At 42.8% G+C, this 17,778-nt stretch overlaps 1 protein-coding gene across 5 annotated transcripts in view; it reads left to right on the forward strand.

The window, feature by feature from the left end:
• wnt7aa (wingless-type MMTV integration site family, member 7Aa) overlaps positions 1 to 13,861 on the forward strand; it is a 28,081-nt gene extending 14,220 nt beyond the window's left edge. For all 5 annotated transcript variants that reach the window (XM_020051226.3, XM_034287760.1, XM_020051233.3 and 2 more), the window contains 2 exons: positions 2,434 to 2,705; positions 12,488 to 13,861. In XM_020051226.3, the coding sequence (XP_019906785.1) occupies positions 2,434 to 2,705; positions 12,488 to 12,967 (752 nt within the window). In that variant the 3' untranslated portion in view covers positions 12,968 to 13,861. The remainder of the gene's footprint in view (positions 1 to 2,433; positions 2,706 to 12,487) is intronic.
• The last annotated feature ends 3,917 nt before the right edge of the window (positions 13,862 to 17,778 follow it).

A 17,778-nucleotide genomic window follows, 5' to 3' on the forward strand; every position in this document is an offset into this window, starting at 1 on the left:
GTGCAGACCAGACTGTCATCGTTATGTTAAGGGATGTAGATCATACATAGTATGAGTTGATTTAAAAAAAGATTCTAAGCATATAGGATCCCATTAAATGTTAAAATGACTCTAATATTAGTGTTCATTATGTAGAGCAAATTTTACATGGAATAGTGTTACAAAGGAACACTAATAGTGTTGACAATTACACTCATGATTGTTGATATTATTTAACTTCTTGTGGAGGCATGGTTTCAAACAGGTTCCTACTCTCTTCATATCAAAGATGTTTGTACTGAAATAATGAACTCTTACTCCGGGGGTCATTTCACATGTACAGATTATTTCACATGTAAAAGTAACTTTTACAACATTTTTGGAATTCAACACTGCAATTTTACACTTATGATTTTAGTGTGTACTGTCATGGCTATGTTAAGTGGTGTTGACCATACTGTCATGGCGATGTTAAGGGGTGTAGACCACACTGTCATGGCAATGTTAAGGGGTGTAGACCACTCTGTCATGGTGATGTTAAGGGGTGTAGACCATACTGTCATGGCGATGTTAAGGGGTGTAGACCACACTGTCATGGCGATGTTAAGGGGTGTAGACCACACTGTCATGGCGATGTTAAGGGGTGTAGACCACGCTGTCATGGTGATGTTAAGGGGTGTAGACCACGCTGTCATGGCTTGGTTAAGGGGTGTAGACCATACTGTCATGGCGATGTTAAGGGGTGTAGACCACACTGTCCTGGCGATGTTAAGGGGTGTAGACCATACTGTCATGGCGATGTTAAGGGGTGTAGACCACTCTGTCATGGCGATGTTAAGGGGTGTTGACCACACTGTTATGGCTATGTTAAGGGGTGTAGACCACTCTGTCATGGCGATGTTAAGGGGTGTAGACCATACTGTCATGGCGATGTTAAGGGGTGTAGACCATACTGTCATGGCGATGTTAAGGGGTGTAGACCACTCTGTCATGGCGATGTTAAGGGGTGTAGACCACTCTGTCATGGCGATGTTAAGGGGTGTAGACCACTCTGTCATGGCTATGTTAAGGGGTGTAGACCACTCTGTCATGGCGATGTTAAGGGGTGTAGACCACTCTGTCATGAATGTGAAAAGGGGTGTTGACCACACTGTTATGGCTATGTTAAAGGGTGTAGACCATATTGTCTTGGCGATGTTAAGGGGTGTAGACCACACTGTCCTGGCGCTGTTAAGGGGTGTAGACAACACTGTTCTGGCGATGTTAAGGGGTGTAGACCACACTGTCATGGCAATGTTAAGGGGTGTAGACCACACTGTCATGGCGATGTTAAGGGGTGTAGACCACGCTGTCATGGCGATGTTAAGGAGTGTAGACCACGCTGTCATGGTGATGTTAAGGAGTGTAGACCATACTGTCCTGGCGATGTTAAGGGGTGTAGACCACACTGTCCTGGCGATGTTAAGGGGTGTAGACCACGCTGTCATGGCTATCTTGTGGGAAGTCTGCTAGTTATTGTATCTTCATTATAATGAAGAATGTGACTAACCTGTTAGTGGACTGTATTTGGTTGCGTGCTATCAGTTGGTCCATCTAGGGAGGGTGTTCCTGCCTTTCAGGCCTCAGTCTCACCTCAGAGAGCTGCTGGCTACGTGACAGAAGCTGGGCGGCAGGCCAGCCCTCTAAACATTACAACACCAGCTCTGTCTCTGGATGCCCCTTGAAATAAACCTCAGGCCGTCGTAGTATTGCAATACCAGGACTAGTCATTCCTGTTGACCTGGAGAGTTGACCTGTGGATTTAACCTGGGGAGTAACTTGGTGTACCGCTGGTGTCATGTTTGGCATCATTATAAAGGCTGTGTTTGTAGTTTCTGTAATACGCCCTCTGACGTTGTCTCTTCTGTATCGTAAACTAAGCTTTGATTTTATCTGCTGGAGATCCTAAACTACAATATACCCTGCAGCCCTTCTCCCTTCTCACCTCCCTCTCCTGCATGCTCTCCCCTCGGTCCCAGCCTCCCTTTCTCCTCTCCGCTCTCCTCCTATTCTCTCTCCTTGTCTCTCTCCTCTCCCTTTCCCTACTGTCATTAATCTGTTTAAAGTAGCCGTAATAAATGAACTAAACTTGGCTCGGCTCACACATTTTATGATTTGGTTGGAGCGAGCTATGTCAGGTATGTGAGGAGGTTTTATAGCGCCCTAGCAGAGGATCTTGTTGTCAGCAATTCTGGTTACAAATGTTATTTTCCTTATATACTTCATTGCTGTGCACATAGTGTACAAAAACAAATTATGTTTGGGGGGAATTAAGGTGTTCATCAGTCAGCCAGCCAACCAGCAAGTCTTTCACAGGCCAGCCTGCCCATCAGTTTGCAAGTCAATGCATTAATTAACCACTTAACCAAACCATTCTCCAATCGATCATGCAATCGACTAATTCTCTCTCTCCAGGTAGTAAGGAGGCGGCATTCACCTATGCCATCATCGCAGCAGGAGTGGCCCACGCCATCACAGCAGCCTGTACACAGGGAAACCTGTCTGACTGCGGCTGTGACAAAGACAAGCAGGGGACCTACAGCCAGGATGAGGGCTGGAAGTGGGGAGGCTGCTCGGCTGACGTGCGCTATGGCTTGGGCTTCTCCAAGGTGTTTGTAGATGCCAGAGAGATTAAACAGAATGCCAGGACCTTAATGAACCTCCATAACAATGAGGTGGGACGCAAGGTATGTAACTATGGTAACATCCCAGCCTGCCCTCTTCCACCATAGTGACATCATCTAGGACGCATTTCCACTCACAAACAACATGTAGTCACATTGTGTTTACCATAGGGTGTCATAGTAGTGTACTATATAGGGAAAAGTAGTGTACTAAATAGTGAATAGTTGTGTACTATATAGGGAATAGTAGTGTACTACATAGTGAATAGTTGTGTACTATATAGGGAATAGTAGTGTACTAAATAGTGAATAGTTGTGTACTATATAGGGAAAAGTAGTGTACTAAATAGTGAATAGTAGTGTACTATGTAGGGAATAGTATTGTTCTACATAGTGAATAGTTGTGTACTACATAGTGAATAGTTGTGTACTATATAGGGAATAGTAGTGTACTACATAGTGAATAGTTGTGTACTATATAGGGAATAGTAGTGTACTAAATAGTGAATAGTTGTGTACTATATAGGGAAAAGTAGTGTACTAAATAGTGAATAGTTGTGTACTATATAGGGAATAGTAGTGTACTACATAGTGAATAGTTGTGTACTATATAGGGAATAGTAGTGTACTAAATAGTGAATAGTAGTGTACTATATAGGGAAAGTAGTATACTAAATAGTGAATAGTTGTGTACTATATAGGGAATAGTAGTGTACTAAATAGTGAATAGTTGTGTACTAAATAGTGAATAGTAGTATACTACACAGTGAATAGTTGTGTACTATATAGGGAATAGTAGTGCACTAAATAGTGAATAGTTGTGTATTATATAGGGAATAGTAGTGTACTAAATAGTGAATAGTTGTGTACTATATAGGGGATAGTAGTGTACTAAATAGTGAATAGTTGTGTACTATATAGGGAATAGTAGTGTACTAAATATTGAATAATTGTGTACTATATAGGGAATAGTAGTGTACTACATAGTGAATAGTTGTGTACTATATAGGGAACAGTAGTGTACTATAGAGGGAATTGTAGTTTACTATATATGGTCTAGTTATAGCTGTGGTCTAGTAATAGCTGTGGTCTAGTTATAGCTGTGGTCTTGATCTAGCTGTGGTCTATTTATAGCTGTGGTCTAGTTTTAGCTGTGGTCTAGTTATATTGGTGGTCTAGTTATAGCTGTGGTCTTGTTATATTGGTGGTCTTGTTATATTGGTGGTCTAGTTATATTGGTGGTCTAGTTATAGCTGTGGTCTAGTTATAGCTGTGGTCTAGTTATAGCTGTGGTCTAGTTATAGTTGTGGTTTAGTTAGAGCTGTGGTCCAGTTATAGCTGTGGGCTAGTTATAGCTGTGGTCTAGTTATAGCTGTGGTTTAGTTAGAGCTGTGGTCCAACTGTAGCTGTGGTCTAGTTAGAGCTGTGGTCTAGTTAGAGCTGTGGTCTAGCTAGAGCTGTGGTCTATTTATAGCTGTGGTCTAGCTATAGCTGTGGTCTAGTTATAGTTGTGGTCTAGTTATAGCTGTGGTCTAGTTATAGCTGTGGTCTAGTTATAGTTGTGGTCTAGTTATAGCTGTGGTCTAGTTATAGTTGTGGTCTTGATCTAGCTGTGGTCTATTTATAGCTGTGGTCTATTTATAGCTGTGGTCTAGTTATAGCTGTGGTCTAGTTATAGCTGTGGTCTACTTATAGTGGTGGTCTAGTTGGAGCTGTGGTCTAGTTGGAGCAGTGCTCTTGTAAGGTAATGTTCAAGTGCATCTTTTGATGTGAGGTTCAGGTGACTCACCTAAGAATACATCCTCACAGAAGATTGGAATGGAAATTGAGTAATTTCCATTCCATAAGGGCGTAATTTTGTTTGAAGACGAGATAATTTAAGGAAACAATGTGATGGTTTCTGTTAAGCTTCACCAGACGTTTTTGATCTTTGTGTTTTAAACAGCCAGCTGTGCTTGAAGATAGAAAAGGAATGTTTAATGACTAAGATGTCTTCCTTGATCTGTGTTAATGTAAGGTCTTTATTCCGCAAAAATTAGGGAAGTGTTTCAGCACTGTAAAAACACAATCCTTCCTTCTAGTTCTTTGTTCAGGGCTCTGGGCAGAGCTGTTGGGGCTATGATACATCCCTATAGAAACAGGTCTACCTTTAAGACAGAGCTGTTGGGGCTATGATACATCCCTATAGAAACAGGTCTACCTTTAAGACAGAGCTGTTGATGCTATGATACATCCCTATAGGAACAGGTCTACCTTTAAGACAGAGCTGTTGGGGCTATGATACATCCCTATAGGAACAGATCTACCTTTAAGACAGAGCTGTTGATGCTATGATACATCCCTATAGGAACAGGTCTACCTTTAAGACAGAGCTGTTGGGGCTATGATACATCCCTATAGAAACAGGTCTACCTTTAAGACAGAGCTGTTGGGGCTATGATACATCCCTATAGGAACAGATCTACCATTAAGACAGAGCTGTTGGGGCTATGATACATCCCTATAGGAACAGATCTACCATTAAGACAGAGCTGTTGGGGATATGATACATCCCTATAGAAACAGGTCTACCTTTAAGACAGAGCTGTTGGTGCTATGATACATCCCTATAGAAACAGGTCTACCTTTAAGATAGAGCTGTTGGTGCTATGATACATTCCTATAGAAACAGGTCTACCTTTAAGACAGAGCTGTTGGGGCTATGATACATCCCTATAGGAACAGATCTACCATTAAGACAGAGCTGTTGGGGATATGATACAACCCTATAGAAACAGATCTACCATTTGGACAGAGCTGTTGAGGATATGATACATCCCTATAGGAACAGATCTACCAATAAGCTTCATGTAAAGCTGAATACATTTGCCATCAGACTAAGTTGTCATCCATTGCTGACTTGCTACCCGAAGACTCATCTAGAGACAGCAGGTCGTCTCAGGCTGACCCAGTCGTCGTCTCAGGCTGACCCAGTCGTCGTCTCAGGCTGCCCCAGTCGTCGTCTCAGGCTGCCCCAGTCGTCGTCTCAGGCTGCCCCAGTAATCGTCTCAGGCTGACCCAGTCGTCGTCTCAGGCTGTCCCAGTCATCGTCTCAGGCTGACCCAGTCGTCGTCTCAGGCTGACCCAGTTATCGTCTCAGGCTGACCCAGTCGTCATCTCAGGCTTCCCCAGTAATTGTTTCAGGCTGCCCCAGTTATCGTCTCAGGCTGACCCAGTTATCGTCTTAGGCTGACCCAGTCGTCGTCTCAGGCTGACCCAGTCGTCTTAGGCTGACCCAGTCGTCGTCTCAGGCTGGCCCAGTCGTCGTCTTAGGCTGGCCCAGTCGTCGTCTCAGGCTGACCTAGTCGTCGTCTCAGGCTGACCCAGTCGTCGTCTCAGGCTGACCCAGTCGTCGTCTCAGGCTGACCCAGTCGTCGTCTCAGGCTGACCCAGTCGTCGTCTCAGGCTGACCCAGTCGTCGTCTCAGGCTGACCCAGTCGTCGTCTTAGGCTGACCCAGTCGTCGTCTTAGGCTGACCCAGTCGTCGTCTCAGGCTGACCCAGTCGTCGTCTCAGGCTGACCCAGTCGTCGTCTCAGGCTGACAAATCGTCTCAGGCTGCCCAGTTGTCTCAGGCTGACACAGTCGTCGTCTCAGGCTGCCCAATCGCCTCAGGCTGACCCAGTCGTCGTCTCAGGCTGACCCAGTCGTCGTCTCAGGCTGACCCAGTCGTCGTCTCAGGCTGACCCAGTCGTCGTCTCAGGCTGACCCAGTCGTCTTAGGCTGACCCAGTCGTCGTCTTAGGCTGACCCAGTCGTCGTCTCAGGCTGCCCAGTCGTCTCAGGCTGCCCAGTCGTCTCAGGCTGACACAGTCGTCATCTCAGGCTGCCCAATCGTCTTAGGCTGACCCAGTCGTCGTCTCAGGCTGACCCAGTCGTCGTCTCAGGCTGACCCAGTCGTCGTCTCAGGCTGACAAATCGTCTCAGGCTGCCCAATCGTCTCAGGCTGACACAGTCGTCGTCTCAGGCTGCCCAATCGTCTCAGGCTGACCCAGTCGTCGTCTCAGGCTGCCCAATCGTCTCAGGCTGACCCAGTCACATTAAACTTTCATCAATATCTGTGTCTGTGACCATGGCAACAGTGATGTCGATGCAACCTGTAGAAAACAGTTTATTATTCTGTTTAAATGTACACATTTAGCCTAGTTTATACAATTCTTAAACTCTCCACAGGTTGTATTGGGACAGCAGTGCATGGAAAGGCTGTGATTCCACCTTATAATGGTGTCATTCATGGCTAATCGGGGGTGATAATTCAATTCCCAGATAAAGCCCCGCCCCCACGCCAATGGACGCTCAAAACTTGGTTTTGAGAAAACATGACTTGAACGAAGGAAGAAATTGGTGGGAAGGAATTGTAATCGTAAGAAGACGTGTATGAATGAAGACATTTTAAGATTGGATGCATAAATCCATTTCATGATTTTAGCATACAGTTTTTCCATGCTTGAATAAAAAAAAAAAATCATACGTTTAATTTAGTTTTTTCTTACTATGAAATATTTCAGTTAAGATTTTCTTTCTTACAGTCAATAAATGTGAGCTTAATTTGACTCCATATATATGTTGTCTCATTGCATATTGAACGTTTAAACACTTTTTGCTACATCAGGAAGGCTATTTCAAATAACTAGGCTATAATATTTGCAGCAGAGCGAGAGGAGAAATGGCGCGATGCGCATTGAAATGTCATGGTCTTTGCTTTGCGGCTGCGTTTTGTGAGCAGCTATCATTAACAGCATTGATTTAGTGGTAGTTCCAAAGCCAAACACAACTGCACAGCTCTGGGCACATTTTGATTTTAAGCCAAATTGAAAGAGGTGAGCCCAATAATTTGGAGAAGGCAAATTTCCGGATTTCCTCCAGAAAGGTTGTGCTCAAAAGCGCAAACACCACTAATCTGAAGAACCATTTCCAGATCCCTTACATGTTTTTTAGTCATACACTGTAGGCTAATAGTGGTGTAGCATTACTATTTACTACTGCATTCTGTTGTTGGGTTACTACAGCATGCTGTAATTAATGGTCATTGAAGGATAAATCACTGCTGAGTGTTGTTTCTACCTTGTAGTTAATAGGACTCATCTGCTATCCCTGGTCTCAATCCATCCCTGATTAAAAGGGGAGGATGAAAAAATTAATTGTTTGGCACTCCAGGATCAGAGTAGAATAGCCCTGTCCCAAAGCATTCTGTGGTTGAGGATTGGACTGAAAAACAGAGGACATTCAGTGAGCTCCAGCTGTTCACTAAAGCCGTTAGACTCCAGGGTGCAGAGGGTGTCTTCAAGGCACCTCAGAATACGATACAGGGACCAGGGTGTCACTTCGGATGCCGTTGAGACTAATGCCTGAACACTCTTAACTAGATTGAGGAAAGAGTTGCCAGGTGGTTTTCCATTTTGCAGCCCCGTTTCAGGTGGTTTTCCATTTTGCAGCCCCGGTTCAGGTGGTTTTCCATTTTGCAGCCCCGGTTTAGGTGGTTTTCCATTTTGCAGCCCCGGTTCAGGTGGTTTTCCATTTTGCAGCCCCGGTTCAGGTGGTTTTCCATTTTGCAGCCCCGGTTCAGGTGGTTTTCCATTTTGCAGCCCCGTTTCAGGTGGTTTTCCATTTTGCAGCCCCGGTTCAGGTGGTTTTCCATTTTGCAGCCCCGGTTCAGGTGGTTTTCCTTTTTGCAGCCCCTGGGGATTTTATTTCTTCAACTTTCACTCAATAAAGTTTAGATTCATATGATTTATTTCTCATTAAAAGATCAAGCTCAATAATGATTTCACTGCCTTTTTTGTTCAAATCTTCCTGTATAACTACAGTGAAATTGAACACTAACAGCCCTTAACCAGCTTAATGGAGATAGAACCACCAACACAGAGTACGAGGAACCTGAGTCCTGGGATTAATCTGTGTACACCACACACAAACACGCATTTAAACACACCTCTTCACACACATCTATACACAAACATACATACACACAAACACAGACACACGCCTCTACACAAACACACATCTTTACTCAAAACACACCTCCACAAACACGCTCACACACATGCACGTCTCTCTACAAGGCTGTTGTTTTAGTCACGGTGTGCTCATCATTCGTACCGTGTTGATATGATAGCTAAATCCACTTGGCGTCTTACTGGAGTCTGTTTTACAGCTAACAACAGCAAGTAGCCTGTCTGTCTTACATTTAACTACCACCTTACAGGTAGGACAGCTTACTGCATTCAATGATGCCTAGCGTCTCGGTAAAACCATGTATCTTGTACTGTTTGCTTTCAATACAAACAAGAAGCTTTTTTATAAGAACTGTTTGTGTTTTGTGGGTCTCAGTCTCTATGCCCTGAGCCATATTTTATACTGTAAGGTAGACTGGAGCCATATTTTATAATGTAAGGTAGACTGGAGCCATAGTTTATAATGTAAGGTAGACTGGAGCCATATTTTATAATGTAAGGTAGACTGGAGCCATATTTTATAATGTAAGGTAGACTGGAGCCATAGTTTATAATGTAAGGTCGACTGGAGCCATATTTTATAATGTAAGGTAGACTGGAGCCATAGTTTATAATGTAAGGTAGACTGGAGCCATATTTTATAATGTAAGGTAGCCTGCAACCTTATTTTTTTTACTGTAAGGTGGACTGGAGCCATGCTTTATACTGTAAGGTAGACTGGAGCCATAGTTTATAATGTAAGGTAGCCTGCAACCTTATTTTATACTGTAAGGTAGACTGGAGCCATAGTTTATAATGTAAGGTAGCCTGCAACCTTATTTTATACTGTAAGGTAGACTGGAGCCATAGTTTATAATGTAAGGTAGACTGGAGTCATGCTTTATACTGTTTCATGCCACTGTTGCCTTAAATATTGCACACATCTTTAAGTAGCACGTAACACATTTCAAAATCGGTGAAGTGAAACTTGCTGTGAAGACCACTAGCTTCACTTGCAGCCGGCTGAAGACGTCTGGAATGTTGAAGATCAATTGGAATGTTCAAAAGCCTTTGTCTCAACCTGTTTAACTATTTAATATCCTGGAACACCTCCCCATAGACAACACAGTATTATAATAGAACACCTCCCCATAGACAACACAGTGATATACTAGAACACCTCCCCATAGACAACACAGTGATTTACTAGAACACCTCCCCATAGACAACACAGTATTATAATAGAACACCTCCCCATAGACAACACAGTGATTTACTAGAACACCTCCCCATAGACAACACAGTGTTATAATAGAACACCTCCCCATAGACAACACAGTATTATAATAGAACACCTCCCCATAGACAACACAGTGATATACTAGAACACCTCCCCATAGACAACACAGTATTATAATAGAACACCTCCCCATAGACAACACAGTATTATACTAGAACACCTCCCCATAGACAACACAGTATTATAATAGAACACCTCCCCATAGACAACACAGTGATATACTAGAACACCTCCCCATAGACAACACAGTATTATAATAGAACACCTCCCCATAGACAACACAGTATTATACTAGAACACCTCCCCATAGACAACACAGTGATTTACTAGAACACCTCCCCATAGACAACACAGTGATATACTAGAACACCTCCCCATAGACAACACAGTGATTTACTAGAACACCTCCCCATAGACAACACAGTATTATACTAGAACTCCTCCCCATAGACAACACAGTGATTTACTAGAACACCTCCCCATAGACAACACAGTATTATACTAGAACACCTCCCCATAGACAACACAGTGATTTACTAGAAAACCAAAGCTCCTCATTGAGAACAAAGTAAGATTCAGTAAGAACCAAAATGTTAGTCGTGCATTTTTCAGCCACTAGCTGGTCTGCCTGAAAAGCTGAGCAATGCAGAAACTACAGTAGGAAGAAAAAGTATTTTATACATTGCAGATTTTTCGTACTTGCAGGTTTTCCTACATACAAAGCATGTAGAGGTCTGTAATTTTTATCATAGGTACACTTCAACTGTGAGAGACGGAATCTGAAACAAAAATCCTGAATAAAATTAAATAATTCATTTGCATTTTATTGCATGACATAAGTATTTGATCACCTACCAACCAGTAAGGAATCCGGCTTTCACAGACCTGTTAGTTTTTCTTTAAGAAGCCCTCCTGTTCTCCACTCATTACCTGTATTAACTGCACCTGTTTGAACTCGTTACCTGTATAAAAGACACCTGTCCACACACTCAATTAAACAGACTCCAACCTCTCCACAATGGCCAAGACCAGAGAGCTATGGACATCAGGAATAAAATTGTAGACCTGCACAAGGCTGCACAAGGCTGGTACTATATGCAAGCAGCTTGGTGAGAAGGCAACAACTGTTGGCGCAATTATTAGAAAATGGAAGAAGTTCAAGATGACGGTCAATCTCCCTCGGTCTGGGGCTCCATGCAAGATCTCACCTCGTGGGGCATCAATGATCATGAGGAAGGTGAGGGATCAGCCCAGACCTACACGGGCAGGACCTGGTCAATGACCTGAAGAGAGCTGGGACCACAGTCTCAAAGAAAACCATTAGTAACACACTACGCCGTCATGGATTAAAATCCTGCAGCGCACGCAAGGTCCCCCTGCTCATGCCAGTGCATGTCCAGGCCCATCTGAAGTTTGCCAATGACCATCTGGATGATCCAGAGGAGGAATGGTAGAAAGTCATGTGGTCTGATGAGACAAAAATAGATATTTTTGGTCTAAACTCCACTCGCCGTGTTTGGAGGAAGAAGAAGGTGAGTACAACCCCAAGAATACCATCCCAACCGTGAAGCATGGAGATGGAAACATCATTCTTTGGGGATGCTTTTCTGCAAAGGGGACAGGACGACTGCACTGTATTGAGGGGAGGATGGATGGGGCCATGTATCGCAAGATCTTGGCCAACAACCTCCTTCCCTCAGCAAGAGCATTGAAGATGGGTCGTGGCTGGGTCTTCCAGCATGACAACAACCCGAAACACACAGCCAGGGCAACTAAGGAGTGGCTCCGTAAGAAGCATCTCAAGGTCCTGGAGTGGCCTAGCCAGTCTCCAGACCTGAACCCAATAGAAAATCTTTGGAGGGAGCTCCGTATTGCCCAGCGATAGCCCCGAAACCTGAAGGATCTGGAGAAGGTCTGTATGGAGGAGTGGGCCAAAATCCCTGCTGCAGTGTATGGAAACCTGGTCAAGAACTACAGGAAACATATGATCTCTTTAATTGCAAACAAAGGTTTCTGTACCAAATAATAAGTTCTGCTTTTCTGATGTATCAAATAAATATGTCATGCCATAAAATGCAAATTATTTACTTAAAAATCATACAATGTGATTTTCTGGATTTTTGTTTTAGATTCCGTCTCTCACAGTTGAAGTGTACCTATGATAAAAATGACAGAACATGCTTTGTAAGTGGGAAATACTGCCGATTTTGCAGGTTATCAAATACTTAACACTAATAATTAATTTAATAATTTAACACTATATTAATCTTTTGCCTTTTAGTTTAGCTTCTTAGTTTTAATTTGTCTGACACTATTTTATCCATATATGTTTATTTTTATTTAACACCTTCACAGAAAGAACACAGAACTCCAGGGTTATAGTATGAAGCCGAGCCCTGCTGTTATTCAGTGGTCTGACACTTGCTTTGTGTTCCGCAGGTCTTGGAGAAGAGCATGGCTTGACACTTCCTTTGTGTTTCCACAGGTCTTGGAGAAGAGCATGGCCAGAAACCTCCTTTATGTTCTGCAGGTCTTGGAGAAGAGCATGTCCTGACATTTCCTTTGTGTTTCCGCAGGTCTTGGAGAAGAGCATGCATCTGGAGTGTAAGTGTCATGGAGTGTCTGGGTCCTGTACCACTAAGACCTGCTGGACCACTCTACCTAAATTCCGCCAGTTGGGCTACATGTTAAAGGACAAGTACCACCAGGCAGTACACGTAGAGTCAGTCCGTGCCACACGTCACAAACGGCCCACCTTCCTCAAGGTCAAGAAGCCTCACTCATATAGGAAGCCCATGGACACAGACCTGGTGTACATAGAGAAGAGCCCGAACTACTGCGAGGCTGACCTGGTCACTGGCAGCATGGGCACCCAGGGACGACTCTGTAACAAGACTGCCCTGCAGACTAATAGCTGTGACCTCATGTGTTGTGGGCGTGGCTACAACACCCACCAATATTCCAGAGTCTGGCAGTGCAACTGCAAGTTCCTCTGGTGCTGTTATGTCAAATGTAATACGTGCAGCGAGAGGACAGAGGTTTACACCTGCAAATAAACACCTGGCTGTAGTAACTGACTACACCTGTAAATTAACACCTGGCTGTAGTAACTAACTACCACTATAAATACTCATCAGGCTGTAGTAGATAACTACACCTGTAAATAAACAGCTGGCTGTAGAAGATAACTACACCTGTAAATAAACACCTGGCTGTAGTAACTGACTACACCTGTAAATAAACAACTGGCTGTATTAGATAACTACACTTGTAAATAATCACCTGGCTCTAGTAACTAATTACACCTGTAAATAAACAACTGGCTGTAGTAGATAACTACACTTGTAAATAATCACCTGGCTCTAGTAACTAATTACACCTGTAAATAAACACCTGGCTGTAGTAGCTAACTACACCTGTAAATAAACACCTCACTGTAGTAGATAAGTACACCTGTCTACAGAGAGATAGAGCAGAGCAGTTTACACCTGTACACAGTATTTATTGGACCTTTATTTATGTCCTGGGAGACAGAGAGATGAAAGTGACAACGAGAGAGAGGGAATCTGTGACTTATGGACAGTTTTACCACTTTTGCACTGGACAATACTTCTCACTAGTCTTGATTTCTTGATGAAACCAATAGCAATAAGCTAGAAAGTACTAGCCTATTTTACTTCTTCTTCTACTGCCCGTTCCTTCAGGCGCAAGCTGGTCGTTCAGTAACAAGCTGGTCCTTCAGTAGTGAGCTGGTCCTTCAGTAGTGAGCTGGTCCTTCAGCAGCTAGCTTGTCCGTCAGTAGTGGGCTGGTCCTTTAGTAGCAAACTGGTCTTTCAGTAGCTAGCTGGTCCTTCAGTAGCTAGCTGGTCCTTCAGTAGTGAGCTGTTCCTTTAATAGCGAACCAGTCCTTCAGTAGCTAGCTGGTCTCTCAGTAACAAGCTAATCATTCAACAAGCTGGTCCCTCAGTGATGATCCATCAAGCCTTCCCTTATCCCCACTGTAAGGACAGAGAATTGGACAGGACTGTTCGAAACTCTAGTAGCATAGAGTCAGAGTCTCACCATGCAGCTAAAGAGCCTGACTGCTGGCCAGGGACTCCAACACTGAAGACTCCTGCCGGATCACTGCAAAGTCTGACACAGCTGGATGTCTGCTCCGTTGGATTACAGACTTTGATGTTACTATGGCTACTCAAACTTTTCTATAACCATTGGACTAATATTTATTTAAAGAAAACTACTGATGTTAGCCAGGATTCTATATTGAAACCTTCTCTCAATGATGCTTGACAGGATTCTATGTTGAGACCTTCTCCCTATGATGCTTGACAGGATTCTATGTTGAGACCTTCTCCCTATGATGCTTGACAGGATTCTATGTTGAGACCTTCTCCCTATGATGCTTGACAGGATTCTATGTTGAGACCTTCTCCCTATGATGCTTGACAGGATTCTTTGTTGAGACCTTCTCCCTATGATGCTTGACAGGATTCTTTGTTGAGACCTTCTCCCTATGATGCTTGACAGGATTCTTTGTTGAGACCTTCTCCCTATGATGCTTGACAGGATTCTTTGTTGAGACCTTCTCCCTATGATGCTTGACAGGATTCTGTGTTACATTTTTCACCCTGTGATGTTAGTCAATCCTAATTTAGGAGAGAATTTGGCAAATCCACTCTTTCATATCCATGAATGGAATTATGTAGATTGCCAGTTAGCCTGCAAACCAGCTTGTTGACTATTACTTTTCAAACCAGGCAAGTAGAAAATGTGCTCAACTATGACAGCGACAACTAATTAACTATTTTTTTCTTCAAATATCACATGGTACATCATTTGTTTGTGTTTTTTTTTTTTTTGGGGGGGGGGGCAGTGCCATTAAATGACATCTGTGCTCATGCCACACCGTACATGCCACCTAATCATACATTTAGGATGATTTACTGTAACTAGCCGCAATGTGAACGATGATGTTTGTACACTGGAATATATTACTGTCAGAGGGGGGATGCTAATCTGTGTTAAATGTTATGAAACGTTAGAACATTCAAACTGTATCACATTCTAACTGGAAATATTCTTAGAATAGCTAACAGACTATATAACCACTCAAAAATATGCTGCTGCTTCCAGCATTATTTCAGAAAACAAGCTTAGATCTCCTTATTCTTATTAAATAAAACAGTTCTGGGACAAAATGGCTTCAGTTCAGGACAGCCATGGGAGTGAACTACTGAACTATGGGGACTTGATGGAGATGTTGTTTCCATGTATTTAACCCCCTGTTTGCTGCTATACGTCTTCTGTGTAAAGCAGGTTGGGTAAGCTTTACATTGTACATATGGCTCTGGGCTTACTCACTGCTGTCTCACTTATTACTTTGCTGTTGCCAAGTTTTACCTTACTGACTGCTACCTTATGCATTATTTTTAACTGACTGACTGATATTTTAATGGCTGTTATTTTAGTGACTGATATCATGCTAACTGTTGCCTTAATGACTCTTACTGCCTGATACCTTACTGACTGATACCTTACTGCCTGATACCTTACTGACTGATACCTTACTGCCTGATACCTTACTGACTGATACTAAAAACATATTCCAAAACAACGTTTGTCCCACTGATGACATTGGTTGATAGAATATATTTTGTAAGAGATTATTTTTATATCAATATTTATTTTATTTCTTTGTGTAAAAATCCTGGTCTCATCCCCTTTTTTAACTGTTGGATTATACATTAGAACCACAAAGTAGATTTTTGGACAGTTGGGACAGTATGGGACCAAAGACTGACTGAACCACAAGATTTCTGTCTCTGAAATACCGGCAGGATATGATGTCATCCTGATTACAGGAACAGTCATTTTGAACTGAGGATTTGCCAAACTGTTGATAGTTGATGTTATGTTTGTCTTGTCAGATTTAACAGAGATATAATGTTCTGCTTCAAACAGTGTTAATAAATATGGCTTCAGCTCCAACCACGAAATGCCTGCTTCTGTGTTTCTTTGGTACATAAGTAACAAGAGTTGTCAATTCTTGGTTCAGAATTTCTGTTTGGTTTGATAGGTTTTATTACAAGTGTAACATAGTTATTAGTACAAATACAGGAGGAGAGACAGTTGTAATGATAAGACGACAGAAGACAGAGTTTTAATAATAAGGCCAGAGGAGAGAGTTTTAACGATAAGGCCCCAGGAAGGAGTGAGAGAGTTTCAATGGTAACACTACAAAAGAGGGGGTTGTAGGAGAGGTTGGCAATGAAGAGTTGAAGGAGAGCGAGGAGGAAAAGAAGAGAGCAGGAGGAGAGGGAGTGAATGAGGGATGATGTTGATGAGGGGAGTGAGTGAAGGAGGGGAGAAGGGGTGAGGAGCTAAGCCATAGAGTTTTCCCCCCTCAACTTTATTGTCCATGTTACAGAAAACAACGGAAATGTGTCTTCTGTTCCCTTCTGACACCCCCAAACCTCAACCCTCACCCTGACAGCAGCCCCCAGCCCCTCTCCCAGCCATCACACACAGTTGAGACAAGGGTCAGGCTTCAGGGTCAGGCTTCAGGGTCAGGCTTCAGGGTCAGGCTTCAGGGTCAGACTGAGTCGTAGGGTTTCCTGCAGTAGGAGGAAAGCCAAACCAAGCTGTACTGTGATGGATTACTATGACATCGTCTTCATTCACTCCTCACCCTGGTTGCCACAACAACCAGTCTGCACCCCCAAAAATGCTGTGGCATTGCCCTGAGAAACGCAACTCCCCGTTGGTCAAAGTTAACGATGTTAAAGCACATCACTCCCGCTGTTGTGCATTCTGAAAAGAAAAGGAAAGCTTTACAACTATGAGGGATGATGTCAACCAGAATGTAAATGGGAGCATCAGAAGAGAGGAAGGTCTTTCCTCCCTGAATAATTGCAAGCAAAGATTCCTCTGCTTAGCTCTGCATCAATACAGTTTGGATTTGGCCACTTTAATAAGAAAGCTGGCCAAATGATCTTAAGGCGACTATAATATCATACAAACTCCATTTAAGAGAGTCACTACATTTTAGTAATTTAGCAGACCCACCTATCCAGAGAAACCTGCAGTAGTGAAACACATAATTTTCTGTATTGGTTCCCCATGGGAACGACCATAGTGTTACAAGCACCATGCTCTTAGAAAGTGAGCTATACAGACTAAAAGTACTGTAACCTAGCTTAAAAGCTTGTAACCATCAGGCTAATGTACACTGGCTAACAGACATGCTAATAAGCTACAGACACAGTCTGACAGACACAGACAAACTGTCAATCAGGCTTGAATACTAAAAGGTTAACAGACAACAGATTACAGACTAACAGACAAAACGATCAATAGGCTAATTGGAAATAGCATTTTAGTACTTTCATATATTGGGTCGATGGCTAATGGCTTTGTATCAGTTAGTGTCTCTACTAATTGGCATTTCCTTCTTTTTCTTTGAAGAGCTGGGTAGTAGAGGCAGGGTTACAAAATAATAAATATTAATATTTTAGTAATATAGCGGATTGTCCTGAGAAACCTTAATCTTCAGATAGCTAACATGGACAACCACAAAACTCTCTATCAAACTTTAATCTTCAGATAGCTAACATGACAACCACAAAACTCTCTATCAAACTTTGATCTTCAGATAGCTAACATGGACAACCACAAAACTCTCTATCAAACTTTAATCTTCAGATAGCTAACATGGACAACCACAAAACTCTCTATCAAACTTTAATCTTCAGATAACTAACATGGACAACCACAAAACTCTCTATCAAACTTTAATCTTCAGATAGCTAATATGGACAACCACAAAACTCTATCAAACCTTAATCTTCAGATAGCTAACATGGACAAC

The sequence above is a fragment of the Esox lucius genome, chromosome 2 (assembly GCF_011004845.1).
Source record: "Esox lucius isolate fEsoLuc1 chromosome 2, fEsoLuc1.pri, whole genome shotgun sequence".
NCBI classification, from domain to species: Eukaryota; Metazoa; Chordata; class Actinopteri; order Esociformes; family Esocidae; genus Esox; species Esox lucius.